The 16,785-nt window shown below is 36.7% G+C and overlaps 1 protein-coding gene across 5 annotated transcripts in view; it reads left to right on the forward strand.

The window, feature by feature from the left end:
• Window positions 1-16,785, forward strand: part of LOC143868146 (piezo-type mechanosensitive ion channel component) — a 71,055-nt gene that overhangs the window by 3,261 nt on the left and 51,009 nt on the right. For 4 of the 5 annotated variants that reach the window (XR_013244179.1, XM_077376167.1, XM_077376194.1 and 1 more), the window contains exons 2-7: window positions 1,278-1,358; window positions 4,565-4,724; window positions 7,942-8,099; window positions 10,351-10,507; window positions 10,650-10,836; window positions 14,661-14,776. Coding sequence is in view for 4 of the 5 variants with exons in the window: in XM_077376167.1 (XP_077232282.1) it covers window positions 1,278-1,358; window positions 4,565-4,724; window positions 7,942-8,099; window positions 10,351-10,507; window positions 10,650-10,836; window positions 14,661-14,776 (859 nt within the window). In the remaining variant the exon portion in view is untranslated. Of the gene's footprint in view, window positions 1-1,277; window positions 1,359-4,564; window positions 4,725-7,941; window positions 8,100-10,350; window positions 10,508-10,649; window positions 10,837-10,891; window positions 11,171-14,660; window positions 14,777-16,785 lie in introns of those variants that run through there. The other variant, XM_077376182.1, reaches the window with a different exon arrangement.

Consider the following 16,785-nt stretch of genomic DNA (forward strand, 5'->3'; position numbering starts at 1 on the left):
ATCCTAAAAACATTCTCAATAGATATCAGAATCACACGAGATGAAAAATGTCACTTTTGGAGAAATGTCATTAGCCAAAAATTGTAGATCACTTTAGCTAAAATCTCCCTGGAGAAACTTGCGTAAGTCCTAAACCCAAAATTGATTTTTTGTCCAAAATTCGGAGAAAATCTCAACAGAAACTTGGCAAAACAGGTTTAAATAATCATAAAAATATTCATAAATTACATAATATATATGATCCAAAATCTAGGTTTTGTTAGCCCAAGTTGCAGTCGTATGACTGTTGATGTCAGTCGTACGATTCTTTGATGTTATGTGGAAGTTCAAAACTCAAAGAAAGGGGAGAAACGACTGTCCTCTACATATTGAAACTTTGATACTAAGTTGTGATTTACCCTATTGATGAATCAAGAAAGAAGGAAAGAAGAGAAGGGAAGAAAGGAGGGGAAGAAAGGAGGGGAAGATAATTCGTGGGTTTTAGGTTTAAAGTTTATCGGAGATCTAGGGTAGAAAGGGAGCCGGAGGAAAATAAAACTAAAAACAAAGAAAGTTTTGATATTATACTACTTTGAGGATAAGAAAGAAAGAAAAGGGATTCCAAGAAGAAAAGGATGGCATAGGTTAGGGTTTTGGAGATAAAAGAATGTGGAAAGGGATTTGAGAAAGAGCTAGAAAGAAGATGAAATGGGTATGTTGTAGATCATATTCAACTCTTGTGCTCAATCCCTTTGCTCTGATACCATGTAAAAAACCCTTAAACCATAGATGCAAAATACAGAGCAAAGGAGAATGGAGTGACATGGATTTTCGTCTTGTATGGGGAGGACACTATCTCTCTCCTTTACATGTGAGAATGTATACAATTGACTTAAATACTTGTGTTATGCAAAACATTAAAATACACTTAATGAAGGGTAGCACCATACAAACATATTGTGCACTGTACTGCAATAGACTAATAGTTCTAACAGACCACAGAACTTCGTGTCAATGATGTTTGCCGATGTTTCATTTTTTTTTTTTGATGATCTCAAGAGGACGAGAGGTTTTTCCTTACAAGTTAGAACTCTAGAATTTATCTAGCAATTTACTTTTACTTTGGTGGTATCTGACAAAAAATGTCTATGTGATGTTAGCAAGTTTTTTTTTTTTTTTTTTCCTTCTCAAAATCATTTATTTTACGTATACATGAGATGCTTTTGGCATGTGCACATTTTCATGTTCATTCTATCTTGCCAATCAATTATAATTTGCCTTTGTTTTGTTCTATCCAGCTGCAATACTCGAGAGGAGCTTGATCTCTCTTGTTGATTTGTTAGCTTTTCTTGTCATTCAATTTAGTGCTCCAACAATAGGTATGCAACTTACTCTGTTTTATGTTTCCATGCATTCTGTTATAGATGAGTTACGCTTGGATTCAAGTATTTCTTGTATAATTTGAAATTCATATATTTGTAAAATTTACTTCTTGTTACACTTGAGTCAGAAGTGGTTTCCTTCTAAATCTATATCTATTACACACACACACACGAGAAAAGAGTTCCTACTCCCCGGAGTAGATAATTTATCTACTCCGTGGGCTTAAAATACAGTGGGGGCCACATTGTTTGGGTGATCCAAAGCATTCATTTGATGGGCCCTCACATAGATAGGGTGTGCCCAAAAAATCAGCTCCATAGGATCATCCTAACACTTCGATTTGCGGAGGCAAAAAATGGACAGATTTGTGTAGGTTTATACCCCGCCCATTTTTGCCTCCACAAATCAAAGGGTTGGGATGATCCTATGGAGCTGATTTTTTGGGCACACCCTATCTATTTGAGGGCCTATCAAATGAATGCTTTAGATCACCCAAACAATGTGGCACCCACTATATTTTAAGCCCACGGAGTAGATAAGTTATCTACTCCGGGGAGTAGGAGCTCTTCTCTCTCTCTCTCTCTCTTATATATATATATATATATATATGAGAACATTTTTTTCGTGCGCTTAAGTGGTCATAACGTCTCCCATTGGTTCGCTTAAGCGGGACCCAAACATTTAAACGAATGGGAGGCGTTATAACCACTTAAGCGCACCAACATGCCAACATTCCTCATATATATATATATGAGAAAACGGTTCCTACACATGTGTAGAGAGTTCTCTACACACTAGCTTAAAATACAGTGGAGGCCCACATTGTTTGGGTGATCCAAGCCATCCATTTTAAAGGCCCTCACATAGATAGGGTGTCTACAAAAAATCAGATCCATAGGATCATCCCAACCCTACGATTTGTGGAGGTAAAATGGATGTCTTTAAATCTTCACAAATTAGTCCATTTTTTGCCTCCACAGTTCGAATGGTTAGGATGATCCTATGGATCTGATTTTTTGTGGACACCCTATCTATGTGAGGGCCTTAAAAATGAACGGTTTGGATCACCCAAACAATGTGGGCCCCCACTGTATTTTAAGCTAGTGTGTAGATAACTTATCTACACTTGTGTGTAGAAACCATTTTCTCATATATATATATATATGAGGAAAGTGTCTCTAGTCTCTCCCCTAGATAAGCTTATCTACTCCTCCCTTTAAAAAAACACAGTGGGCCCACGCTGTTTGGATGATCCAAAGCATTCATTTGATAGGTCCTAACATAGATAGGGTGTGCCCAAAAAATCAGCACCAAAGGGTCATTCTAGAACTTCATTTTGTTGGGCACACCGTGTCCAAAATGGACGCATATAAACGTGGACGTTTATATGTGTCCAAAATGGGTACCACAAGGCACCACAAAACGAAGTTCTAGGATGACCCTTTGGTGCTGATTTTTTGGGCACACCCTATCTATGTTAGGACCTATCAAATGAATGCTTTGGATCATCCAAACAGCGTGGGCCCACTGTGTTTTTTTAAAGGGAAGAGTAGATAAGCTTATCTAGGGGAGAGACTAGAGACACTTTCCTCTATATATATATATATATATATATATATATATATATATATATAAGTTTAAAGGAGGGAGGAGAGAATCAAGAACTGATTGGGGGCAGCAGGGAGCTTAAGGTTCTAAAGAAGTGAGGGGTTTTTATTTCTTCTGGTGTAAATGAATTTTGGTGTTTTTGTGGATGTTTTGGAGGTTTTTTTTTCTGGAAGGGTTATGAAGGTTATCTTTGGTTTGGATGCTGGTGAAAGATGGAAGGGGAAAAAGATGTTATTGGTCTGGTTAAGCCCTTTACCCTAATTGAGGAAGTGGATGCTAAACTAGATTATCTGAGCGTGCTTGAGGGACTCTGGTCCTTCTTTGCTCGAGGAATTATCCTTTGTTAATCTCTTTTTTTGTTAGGGTGAAAGGGTATCTGAAATGTTTTTATGAATGATTAGGTGAAGACTCAGTAGTTTCTGATGAAGATTAAGTTTGATCTATGGGAAATGTAATGTCTCTTTGTAATGTCTCTTTGTAGACACAATAGGTTTTCTTTTGGGGCATACAAATCAGTCCTATGCGTTTCATATGCTGTAATCAGGGGGACTCCTGGTCCCCTCTGTTGTAATGCTTTCAGTATATGAATATAATGTCACTTTTTTAAAAATAAAAATAAATAAAATAATTAAAATAGGTATACAAATTGAGGATGCTGTAGGTGTGGAATGTATCTTAGTCAGCTCCATGGGCCCCATCACTTCTGTTTGTACTGAAATTTGGGGCATTGCATTATTATTTTACACTATTATAATATTTTTCTGGGATTTGGAATATTATTTTTTTGTGGGCCCTCTTCCATCATCATCTCCTCCTTAGCTGGTAGCTTACTCAAATGTGAACTAATACCTATTCTCTAGACAACATAAATTTCAATATGAGCTGGTGCATTTTTCTTAAATTGACTCTCATCTTAGTAAGTGGATAGAATAATTAAAACTATACTGAAATCAAGTATTTACGTTTAAATATTGAGCACAATATCTTCCACTTTCAGTGAAGTTATTTGCCTTCACAATCTTTTAGGCGATATAGGAATTCATACGGGTAAACTGACACCACTCTGTTGATTGTTGATAACTGCCATTAAAATAGCTTCTATGACAATTTGTGTGTGTTTTAGTGATGCATATTATGTTATTTTTATCTCATATTACCGAGGGTATTTTATCTTTTTCTTTTACTTTATATTTTATTACTATCCTGATTAAGGGTAGTTATGTTATTCAAAAGAGATGTCTTGGGTAGGTTAGTCCATGATCATACTGTAAAATAATTTGGCCCAATTTGGGTTGCTGGAATAGAATACATGCTACACATTCGTACTGTTCTTCTCACTTCCAATTTGTACTCCATCCCAACCAGAAGAGCAACATAATGAATTCCGTTGACCTGATTCATCAACTAACAACTTTATGGTTAACACATGTTTTTTTTTTGAACGGCATTTTTTAAACTAACACATGGTTTTATGTACATTTTTAATTCTTTAGCATTGTTTGAACCCATACAAGTTCCTTTTCAGTTTGGATAAAATTCACGTCTATATTATTGGATGTCTTCAATATACCAATATGACACCGGTATTTTTCAGGATTCCATTTTCAGAGGCGATCCCTGGTTTCATGGTGTATTATTATCTTTTCACTTACTGCTATTTTAGCACAAGTTATATTTCATATTATTTGGCTTATTGAGGGGGAAGAGTGGACCATAGCAGATCGTTGGTGGACAAAGCTTATCGGGTTTGTGAGGTAAAAATGACCACCATATCTTTGTGTCCTTTATTATAATAATTTCAATATCCATATTCTGAAATGAATGATCCTCAAATAAGTTGCATTTATTTTGAAGTTGATTACTTGGTTTTTTCTTAGCACAAACAGTATCGTGACGTTTCATTTTCTGCATTTGACTCTTGATATCTAATTGGACTTGTTAATTGGGATGCTTAGCTTGTTGATTTCATACTACCGTACTTTCTTTTGAACAAAACTGCTTCTTTCAGGTTTATCTAAATGAAATAGTGCTTCTTTCAATTTAAAGTAGGAATAAGTGACTCCTAAAATAGGATTTGTATATTGCGTTGGGGATGATTTTCATGATGCCCCTAGGGGTGGCCAACCGGTTTGGTTCTCGGTCCTTGGTAACTTTTAAGTTCGGTTCTCGGTTCCCGGTTCCATGAACCGGAGCACCGGACCGAACCGTAGTACATAGTAGGACCGAACTGAACCGGACCGAACATAATCAGTTCGGTCCGGTCCGGTTCTCCGGTTCTAATAAGTAATCGGTTCGGTCCGGTTCTAATAACTATTACTTATTAATATTATAAGTAATTTATATTAATAAGTATATGTATAATAGAAATATAAAAAATATTATATGTATATATTCAAATAGTTCGGTTCTTCGGTTCCAGAACCGAACCAAATGCATTATACCCGTACCCGAACCGAAATAGTTCGGTTCTTCATCAGTGGCGCCGACCCATACCCAAAGTATTTTCGGTCCGGTCCGGTCCGGTTCGGGTTTTTTATTCGGGTCTGGTTCGGTTCTGGCCACCCCTAGATGCTCCTCTGTTCTTCGTTTTTTAGTTTTTGCCGAACCTGTAGTTTTAGCTTATGGTATTGAGTTAATTTTTTTTTTATGAATCACTTATTTTAATGATAACCATAATGTCTATGTTTTGCTTACAAGTGCCAGTGAAGGCTATAAATCCACTTGGGAAGATTTTGTATCCATTGTAGGAATCATATGCATGGACTTTTTTTAATTGATTGCTGCTAGAAAGACCCTTATTGTCTATTTAAAAAAAAAGACCCTTATTGTTGACTCAAATGGACTAATATTTCATTGTTCAGATCCATGTTTTATTGCTAATATTGGGATATATGCATGATTTCGTGTCATGGAAAAAGTATCTACTCCTGTATAGTTCCTCTGGTCCAATGCGAAGCAAACTTCTAAAGTAACCATTTATCAAGGAATTGGAGTCTTTGGAATCACCATCTTTTTTTTTTTAACCTGAACTTTATTAGGACCCGGGCCTGCCCATAAAGCTTTATCAATAAAAGAAAGATTACAAAAGAAGGCAAGAGGCCAAGCCTTAGAAAGAAAATAGAAAGCAATCCCAAACAGCAGTATTTAATGCAAATAGATGGGATCCCCAAAATATCACATCTAAGTGCTCCTCTAGCAGCTCTGGAGCTATCATCCCACTTCCAAAAATTACTTGTATCTCTAGTACCACAAGCAAATTTTTCTAAGGAGTCCTTCTCCTGACTACCTTCTCTGAAATGGTGAGGGAACTGCAGATTAATATCTGAGATTAGGGATTAATTTACTTCCAAAAGCAGAAAATTGACTAGGGTGGGTTGCCATTTTTAACAATCAAATCAATGAGTACCTTAGTGCCTTACTATCAGCTACAATCTACGTCAGAAAAAACCTAAGGATTTGCAATATCTAAGACCATCCACAATATCTCTTGACTCAATTTGCATCTTCTATCCTTCACCATAAAATGCGAGAACAATAATTTAATCTTTCTGAAGAAGTCTCTAAAGATCCATTGCTTCCTAAGATACCTGGATTACTTCTCAACGGTCAATCAGTATTCAACTTGGTCTCAGATCCCCTTGGTATAATCCAAGTGACCAAACTGATCTTAGAAGGTTTCGACTTGATAGGAGCAATACCAATGCTTCTTAAAGAAATAAACTCAATCAAAGAGCAATCAATAGTAGAAATAAAGCTCTTAGCTATAGATCTGGTCCACATAATGATAGACCTTATAATAATCAAAACAAGTCTGATGGATTCAGCACAACATTTACATTTTGATGCAAAATGTATCCATTCGACTTTGATTCTTCTATCCACAAGAATGGCCGCCTTAAACACTCTCCAAAGAAAGCAATTTAAATGGAATATCACTCTCTATATATTTAGATCATATTTTATAGGTCCCTTGATTCCGCTTCAAACTCCAAGCAATTTTAGTAGTAAATTTCCTAGGCGTGTTAGGGAGACAAATCAGCTGATGCTCAGCATAAAATATATGTAAATTCGCCTCTTTAATGTTGCCAACAACATCTCTAGGCAGATTCCTTCGACACAACAGTCCCCATTCATGTTACGTACATCTTTGACACAAATATCCAGATTTAGGCCGGCTGAATTCGAGATATAGTCAATGAGAGGTCTTCATCCAATCCATTTATCCAACCAAAAACAGATCTTACCATTCCCAATGCCCCATTTAGGCCGGCTGAATTCGAGACATACCCCTCCACTGTTTAGACGCATCAATCTTAGGCACATATGCGCCAAAGATTGGATTTCTGATGAATGTTCCGTATTGCTTTAATCCTAAACGCCAAACAAAAGTCCCTTAACAATTTAGTGTTCAAGCCACCCGCATCTTTGGTTTTGCATATCTTTTCCCACGCCACCCATTGGAATTACCATCTTGTGTTTACAGTCTGGTCTTTTCCCATTGTGTTACAGATAATCTTCTCGACAGTCAACTGGATCAAAACATAGCTAGCCAGTTAATTTCCAAGCATCAGGTTAATTTATTGGTTATCTATTTCTCATACAATCTTATAGTTGATTCATATTATCGTACCTGCTTTAAATGTTTTCTGAGCTTAATCTAAGAGGCAACCCTTTTTATAGAATGCCATTATTTTTGTTGATTCTAATGTGAAGGGCATTGTTTCTTGTGCATAATGCACTACTGAATTAATCATGGTCTCAAGATGCTGGTCCAATTTATCTTTATGTTGTTCTTTTATTCTGTGATCTGGTTGGCTTTAGATAAATCTCTATTAGTTAGAGGGATGTGCTTTATGCACTTGAGCTTATCTTTTTTTTTTCTTTTTTCGATAAGTACTTGAGCTTATCTTGTTATGCGATTACTTTTCAGTTTTTAACTCTTTTTGACATAACAGTGTAACTCTTTTGCAGTGTCCAACCGTGGGGTCCCACATCTGTGATTTATTCCTTGTCCATACAGCTAGTGGCTGCTTTTGTTGCTTTAGTTGAATTATATGGGAACAGATTTGGTTTAGTTTCATGGAGAGATTCTTGTTGGGGAAATTTTTTGTCGTCTGTTGAACACTTAGGTTTGTAAGAATAGTAGTTGTATCCTTCTTTTTATATTTTTTACAGTTATTTATATCCATGCTTGTTTTTTCCAACATTGTTTGTCATTTTCCAGAAGTTATTTTGGATATGCTTTCTTGTTGATCTTTGGTATGGTAATATTCAGGCCTTAATTTCTTCTGAAGCTCCTGTACCTATCTTCACAGCTAAGCTAGGTCTTGTAGATATATGTTTTGCACCAATACTTTTCCTGGAATTCGAGATTTTTTCGTTGCTCCACCGAATTAAGTAGTTTGGTACCACCTAATTGAGTAGTTTGTGATCCAAATTTGTAAGGGAAGGCCTTCTGATATTAAAGAGTGCAGGTTTACATTTCAATGAGAGCATTGATATCTTAGCAAAGGGAGTAGTTGGATAATTGTTGCTGCCCCAAAATCAAATCCAAGATATCACTCAGCTGTGCTGAAAAATCAAGCGAAAATCAAGCCACAAAAGGGTGAAATGTAACCGACAAGGTCCCAAAATATCCGAGGTTGGTGACATCATATGGTCATACTGATGTCATGTGCCATCTAAAAAGGGAACCAAAGGTTTCCAAAAGTTTTGACATTTTGAAAGAAGTGCTTTTAGGGAGTTTTTACGTTTTCGAATTTTCTTTTCCAGAATTTTCAAGGGGCATTTTGGTTGGTTTCTGGAGTTTACTATATATTGAAGAAAAAGAAAGGAGAAAACTGGTTGTACGAAATGAGAGTATGCTCGCATCGTGGGACATGCCTAATGTATTCAAGTGTAATTATTAATTAATGATAGTAATATTTTGCTTGTTTGACATAAATAAAAGAAGAGTTACACCATAAGACTATGACACACCATGCATAATAAGCTTGAACCATGCCACTTTCAACACTGTTTTAACACGCGGATGTGGGTCAAAACGCGGCCATAGAAAATCCTAGTCGACTCGCCATGACACAGTCGAGTATTCGGTTGACACGGTCATAACTTGGGAGAGTCTAGGGACATCTTTGGATAGAATGTCAGCTAGATATTATTTTCATCCAACCTTGCACAGAGCTCATATCTGATGAATTTTGAATTCTTTTGCTTGCTCTGCAGCTTATTTTCTTATCCCATGTCATGTGGGATTGAGATGTGGGTGGTTTTAGCTCACCTTTAGCTTAAAATCTGGCTTATTTTCCTATCCCATGTCATGTGGGATTGAGATGTGGGTGGTTTTAGCTCACCTTTAGCTTAAAATCTGACACTGTAATTTTTTTTTTGTAGATTTCTATTTTTTGCGTCATATCTGATTGCATTGTTTCTTCAATCTCAAAATCATGCTAGGCTCTACTAGTGTAATATGAAGTTTGTAATTACCTGATTATTCACTAATAGTTTTGAATGGCTGACTCTAATAGATCCACTGATAGATTTTGTCTTTCCTTTTAAAAATTAGCCAACAGAAGACATTACACTCGATAAATTTCAACAAGTTTTTGTTTAAAATCTCCACTGTAGATTTCTTTTTGCATGCAATAGGGAATTTTTTTGTTACATTAATAGGAATTTTATATCCAAAATGTGGATATTTATTTTTATTAGTCCTTGATTATTTTTGATAGGAGGGCGAGCCTTGGGGCAACGGTAAGGTTGCTCCATTGTGACCTGGTGGTCACGGGTACGAGTCACGGAAACAGCCTCTTTGCAAAGTAGGGGTGAGGCTGCGTACATTTAGCCCTCCCCAGACCCCGCAATGGCGGGAGCCTCGTGCACTGGGCCGCCCTTTCTTGATTATTTTTTATAACACCTGTCATTTGAAAAATAATTTCGCAGTAACTTACACTTAAGAAAATTCATGGAACAAGTTTCGATAAAAAAAATTGCCCTGTCTTCTTTTACCATCAAGATCTCCGTATTGGTGGAATGTGAAATTTATTATTCAAGATTTTGAATCTCTTAAGTTAACACATATACCAGATGATTCACCTTATATTTTTACCATTAAAAGAGAAAAAGAGGATCATCTACTACTAAATAGCATTTGTTTATATGATACATCGGAAACATGTCTTCATGTGTCATTAATGTCAGTAATTTCTCAACCTCCCTTGTGATAACAATTGCAATCTATGCATAAGAGATAAAATTTAAGCTTTGAGCTACAATGTTTATGTGATCATGTTCTTTTTTTTTTCTTCTGATTTCCAGAATGTTAAATTTGTCATTAATTTATGCTAATTCTAGTTTTGTCTCATTTTTTCCACATGTAAGGTTCCCATCTCCGGGTTGCTTGCTGCTTACTGTTGCCTGGCATTCAGCTGGTTGTGGGGATCAGTCATCCCTCGTGGGTTTCTTTACCATTCTTCATTTGTAGCTGTGTTGGTCTTGTTGATTGGTCTCTAACAAGCAATTTCTTAGGCCTTTTCCGGTAAGCATTTTAGGACTCTTTATATTTAAGCTTACTTGTGTACACTTAGATCCATTCAAATACCTTATCAGACACCTCTAATGGCTTGATATTGATGTGTAATCACTAATCAGTTATCTTTATGTCTCATATAATTGCATAGGTGGTGGAGTCTTCTTTTGACTTATGCAGGATTTAGCATTGTCCTACTTTATGTATACCAGCTTCCTATTGAGTTCCCAAAGATGGTCCAAACAGTGGCTAATTTCATGGGCTTTTACAAAGTATCAGCGATGTCGGAGTGGCCAGAAATTTGTTCTGGTCTTTCTCTCGTAGTTTTCTTCTTCATGGTATGCATTTAGGGCCCGTTTGGATGCCGAGAAGATTTTGATTTGGATTTGTCACATTGGCAGCCCTTTTTGCATTGTAATTTGGATCGGATCAAATTCTTGGATTTATAATTCAGCAGATGACAGTGAAAAAAAATCAGATTCCTAAATTTGCTTTGGAAATAAGAAATTGGAAATCCACAGATCCGGGAATTTCCTTCACCCTCTTTGCTCCTCAACCTCTCCCCTCCACTAGGAAGTACCCCCTTCCCTCTCTGTCTCCCTCTACATGAGCTACCGGATCCATTCAATATGTATTCAAAACTCAATTCCAAATCCAAATACAAAATGGGAGGTATCCAAACGGGCCCTTAGTCAATTTCTAATTTCAAATTATGAGCTTCCACATGCCGTTTACAAATTTGTTCGTGCAAGCATATTTCATTCAGGGCATCATTTTTTACTTTCACTACACTATCAATAAAACAAAATCTAGATTACCATTTCATGGATTCTGTTGATTGTATAGTGATCTGCGATTAAAGTCTCCTAGTCTTAAGATTAGCTTTTTCACTTCCAGATTTTATTTCTTTTACCATATTTTGTTAAGTTCTTCGTAGTTATTAATTTCAATTCATCCAAAACAGTATCGGCAATGTTTTGCTCATTTTCATAGCATGAATTGTGTTGTGGTTAGTTGGATGACCTCTTTTGATCTAAAACTAGATCCAATACTGCCCTGAATTATTTTGTAAATATCAAAGTTATTATTTTCGACAGGATGCTGTTGAAAGGAGCTCATTATTCCAAAGTGTAAATTAAGATGCGATATCTTTACATTCAAATGTTTGTTGGTGCATTGCAACCCTGTGCTTGTATCATTATAAAATAGCCATGGTTCTCTTATTAGATCATTCCAGTTAATTATTTCTTAAGATGTAGCACCGATAGTTTGGCAATCTCTTCTTTTCTTGGAGCTATGACAAATTCTAGATCTACCTTGAGCTCCATGGAAATAGTCCCCTCCATTCCAGCATCACCGTCATTCTATTTTGATGTCCTGCTTGGAGAGTCCTCTAGGAACTACAGTTCACGTACAAAAGCAGCAAAAGAGGATGAGTTAGTGGAGTTTCACACAGCCATATCAAACAACCGGTCAAGAGTCCACACCAACTATATTGATGTCGATCTAGAAGAACTTTACAAAACCATCCAGGGATGGAAGTGTTCTTGCAATGTGTTGGATGGAGAAGCTAGTCTCTATTGTTCGAGAGTAAAGGTTTTGAGACTATGACAACTGAAAAGAGCAATGAATGTGCTGGAACTAGGCAATGATTTCTATGCCTTTTACTTAACCAACAGAGACGAATTCACAAGAGCATGATGGGACAGGCCGTGAAAGATAGGCTACACCTATCTCCTCATCCAAAGATGAACTCCAAAGTTCAACTCGAATAGTGCTATTGTCTCCACTACTTACATGGTTTTAGATTTCCACCGAATCCGACACGAAACAGCCAAGGTTTTAAATTTTGGTTTTGGTTTTGGTTTCGGTCACTATGAAAATGGAAACATTTCGGGTTCGGCTGGAAATTTCAGTGGAAATCCTGTAAAATCAAGGAAACATATGCAAATGATATAATTTAAAGACGAAACTTCAGAAAATGCTAGAATAAGCACAAATACACACTTAGAAACCATCACATAAGCAAGACTACCATCTGCAATGGTTTAAAAATACCGAACACCTAGTAACATGCACTGTCACGCATGTCTAGTAATTTAGTACATACAAAATTTCACAAGTAATTCATATAAATATTTGAACATAATACATGCACCACATTTTGCACGCAATTCATATACATATAATTAAATAATATACTACTATATTACACTTACGATTTTGGTTTGTGCATTTCGGTCATATCAGTTTCGGTTTCGGTGGGGATGGAAGTGGAAACATTTCAGTCATTTCGTGTCAGTTTCGGTGGAAATTTAAAACCATGCTTTGTGGCATTGGATACTAGTGATGTCGGTACAACACAACAGAGGTTGTGAAAATAGTCAAGGGAGCACTAATCGTAATTTAGGGCCAGAAATTTGGAACCTTATACAAGCTGCTAGGGAACACTTTGAAGTGGAGCTCTATCGGTTGAGGCTAGCGAGGATGATTTGCAGTTATGGTACATGCATCTAGGGCATATGGCGGGCGAGGTTTTAATGGAATCTCATACGCGAAAGTTATTTAAAGGAGTTCGGAATTGCAAATTAGATTTTTGTAAATAGTATATATGGGAAGCAATGCATAGTTAGGTTCAGGACAATGCCACATAACAATGAAGGTATGCTCGATTATGTTCACTCAAATATTTTGGGACCATCGCCAATGAAATCACGGGCTGACATGGATTATTTTACTATGTCATTTATGACTACTCAAGGAAGTTATGAGTATATTTTATAAGAAGAAAGTTTGAAGTCTTCTCCAAAATTGATTGGTTTGTATAAGTTGAAAATCAAACAAAAAATGTTGATATTATCTACGAACTGATAACGGTTTGGAATACAGGGATAGAGATTTCTTGTCCTTTTGCAAAGATTGAGGAGTCAAGCATCAATTCACTAACCAGGGTACCCCACAACAGAACAGTGCAGCTGAAAGAATGAACAAGACCCTTCTTGAGAGAGCCAGAGCTATAACATTCAATGTAAGATTATCAAAGACATTTTGGGGAGATGTGGTGGATATGACGTGCTATGTGATAATTAGATCTCCATCTACAGAAATTGACTCCAAACTTCCGGAAGAATGAACTAGAAAGTCAATTGATTTGTCTACATTTCACATCTTTAGATGTCCATCTTATCTGTATATCCAGAGCAAACAAAGGAGCCAGTTGGATGCTAACCCAAGTAGTATGTATTTCTCGGATTTGAGAAAGGAGTGAAAGGGTACATTCTATGGGACCCTACTGCAAAAAAGGTAGTGATTGGCTGGGATGTGATCTTCGATGAGACTAATATTTTGAAAACTAGTGGGCCTGTAGGAGAATCCTGGGATGTAGATGTCGAAGAAACTCTTTATGCAACATAGTTTTAGATTCGAAGCGGCATGACAGTTTTCAAGGGAAGAACCATTGGGTAGCAGTCATGAGCAACAAGAAGCACCCCACATCATAGTAATGCCAAAGCCAAATCAGAATCCTAAGCAACCAGCGGTTATGGATTTGAGGATTTTGCTTCATTTGCTTTAGTTACTGATAATAGAGAACGTCTGTGTTTTCAGGATGCTATGAGTGGCGGGAAAAGCCACAAGTGGGTTATGTATGACTGATGAGATAGAGTCACTCCATCGAAATCATACTTAGGATCATGTGAGCTTTCCAAGGGAAAGAAGGCAATCGACTGCAAGTGGATAAACAGGAAGGATGCATCTTCTAATACAGGTGGAGAAAAGTATAAGGCACGTCTAGTCTGAAAGGGATACACCCATAAAGAGGACTTTGATTAAAAATGAGAAATAAGCTTTGCAACTCTGTGTGGTTAGATCATTCTAGAGATGCTTATTTTTTGGTAAGACAATGATGTCATGAAAAATAGTATAGTTAATGTCATGCCACTATATGCTACACATTACTCTAGTTGAAATGCTCAATTGTTTAACTGACTATAACAGCTGACAGTGAAATTGTGTTCACATTCTGCTTTATCATTAATTATTTTGTTTCTATAACTTGGATGTTACAAATTTATAATCAAGAATCAAGAAGATCAAATGTTTTGTAGGGTGAAGTGATAAATTTTTTGTTTGTTCGTTCTTCTTTTATCTTTTTCTATAACAGCTGTCATGCATCAAATGCGATTTGGAGGAAATGGATTCTATAATGGCAATGCAAGAAAGAAGTTTGACAGAGCAACTTTTGCCATCAAAGCATTCATTTTTCATCCGAGAATCAAGGTAATGGACCCCTTATTGTATTCTAGTAAAAACTCTCTTACAAAATGAATTTAGTGACTTGTCCAACTAAGTTACCTGCTCTTGTTAAACCTATAATATTCTGCACGCCAAAGCTCTTTTGTGTTTTGTTCATTTATATGAACCTTTTGGATATTACAAACCCGAAGTATGGGCCTTTGGGTTATTACTTTTAAAAGTTCTATTGAAGTTTCAGTGTAGTTCTTATAAAAGATGGTTTATTTCTTCTTATTAAGAAAGGGCCCTTCTAGGATGAACCTATTGGATTACTTGTAGAGTTATTTACAACCCATTATTTATAAAGTTATAAGTCATGGCCTCATGGGGTTGAACATCAATCTCAACGAAAATTCTCGTCCCTATTCTTTCTTCGCTCTCTCTTCTTCTACATCATCATCATACGAATTAGATGATTCATTTCTTAACGTTAACATGGTATCATAGAATGGTTCAAGAGGTAATGTTCATCATCTTAGTGATGCAATTTTGGACAATTAGGGTTAAGAGAGAAAAAAGAAGATGAATAAGAGAAGAGGAGAAATACACAAAAGAGAAACAGAGAATTGGGGTGAAATTGCATAAGGAATAATAATGTGCCCCTTTACCTTACATTAACAAACAAAAGATACATTGTTATAATGACCAAAATACCCTTAATGGGGGACAAAGAATAAACGCTATAAAATACATGTACATAAGTAACATAATACACTACATAACACTTTACAAATATACATATAACAACATTCCCCCTGAAAATGGAGCATATAAATCTGACATGACCAGATTGGTATATGCATCCTGAAGAAGCGTGGGCCCTATTGTCTTAGTAAAGTTATCAGCAAGTTGATGTGATGAGTGAACATTGGGAAGAACAAGAGCATCATTGCGGAGCTTCTGTTTGCAAAGTTCACATCAACTTCTATGTGTTTGTTTCGTTTATGAAGAACAACAACTCAACTCAACTCAACTCAACTAAGCCTTTGTCCCAAACTAGTTGGGGTTGGCTAATGAATCCTTTAGAAAATTTTCATGAAGAAAGTGAACGGACCTACCGGTTCAAATTGACTATGCCTAATCCTGACACTAGTTGGGTTCGTCTACATGGATCATTTTCTTCCATTCTATCCTATCCAAGGTCATGTTCTCTGTTATGTTCCTAGCCCTTAAGTCTTTCCTCACTGTTTCTACCCAAGTTGTTTTCGGTCTACTCCTACCTTTAATGTTGTTCGTTTATGAAGAACAACATTAAAGGTGATTCGGATAACATCTTTATTATCGCAATGGAGAGGCATTGGGCTACTGGTAGAAAATCCCAACTCAGAGATGATGGGAAAATGAAGCCAGAAAAGCCCACATGCTCCATGGGATGGAACTCTGTACGCTGCTTCAACACTTGATTGAGTGACAACAAACTCCTTTTTTGCTCTTCCATGTAACTAGATTTCTCCTTAGGAATTCACAAACGATACACAATTCCACAACTGGGGTTGGACTTGATGTAGTGAAGGATGCAATGAACAACAACCAAATGAGGAGACCGATGGGCATATGCCTGAACTCGCTAACCATGCTGACCGCAAAGGTAATATATGATCATGTAATAGTTAGGTAGATAAGACAACCCACGAGGGGTTGGTACTCCTAAGGATCATGAAGAAGATTTGCTAGCACGGGGAGTGTTGAAAATCGAGAGATCTCTAATCTCTCAAAATAGGATCAAACATGATGTGCAGCCAACAACAAGATGAGATGTAAGAACCACAAACACACAAAACAAGAACATACAAAATTTGTGTGGTTCAGCGGTGTGCCTACGTCTACAGCCTACAGGAGAAGAGAGTTCCACTATTTTGATTAGGGTTACAAACTCCCTTTCCTCTTGGCCAAGAAATCCAAAAAACCCTCACTTACCCTTAACCATCATGAAGAAGATCTGCTAGCATGGGGAGTGTTGAAAATCGAGAGATCTCTAATCTCTCAAAAATAGG

Source organism: Tasmannia lanceolata, unplaced genomic scaffold, assembly GCF_043159265.1.
Source record: "Tasmannia lanceolata isolate RefF3 unplaced genomic scaffold, GAP_Taslan_0.1 ptg000002l, whole genome shotgun sequence".
Lineage (NCBI taxonomy): Eukaryota > Viridiplantae > Streptophyta > Magnoliopsida > Canellales > Winteraceae > Tasmannia > Tasmannia lanceolata.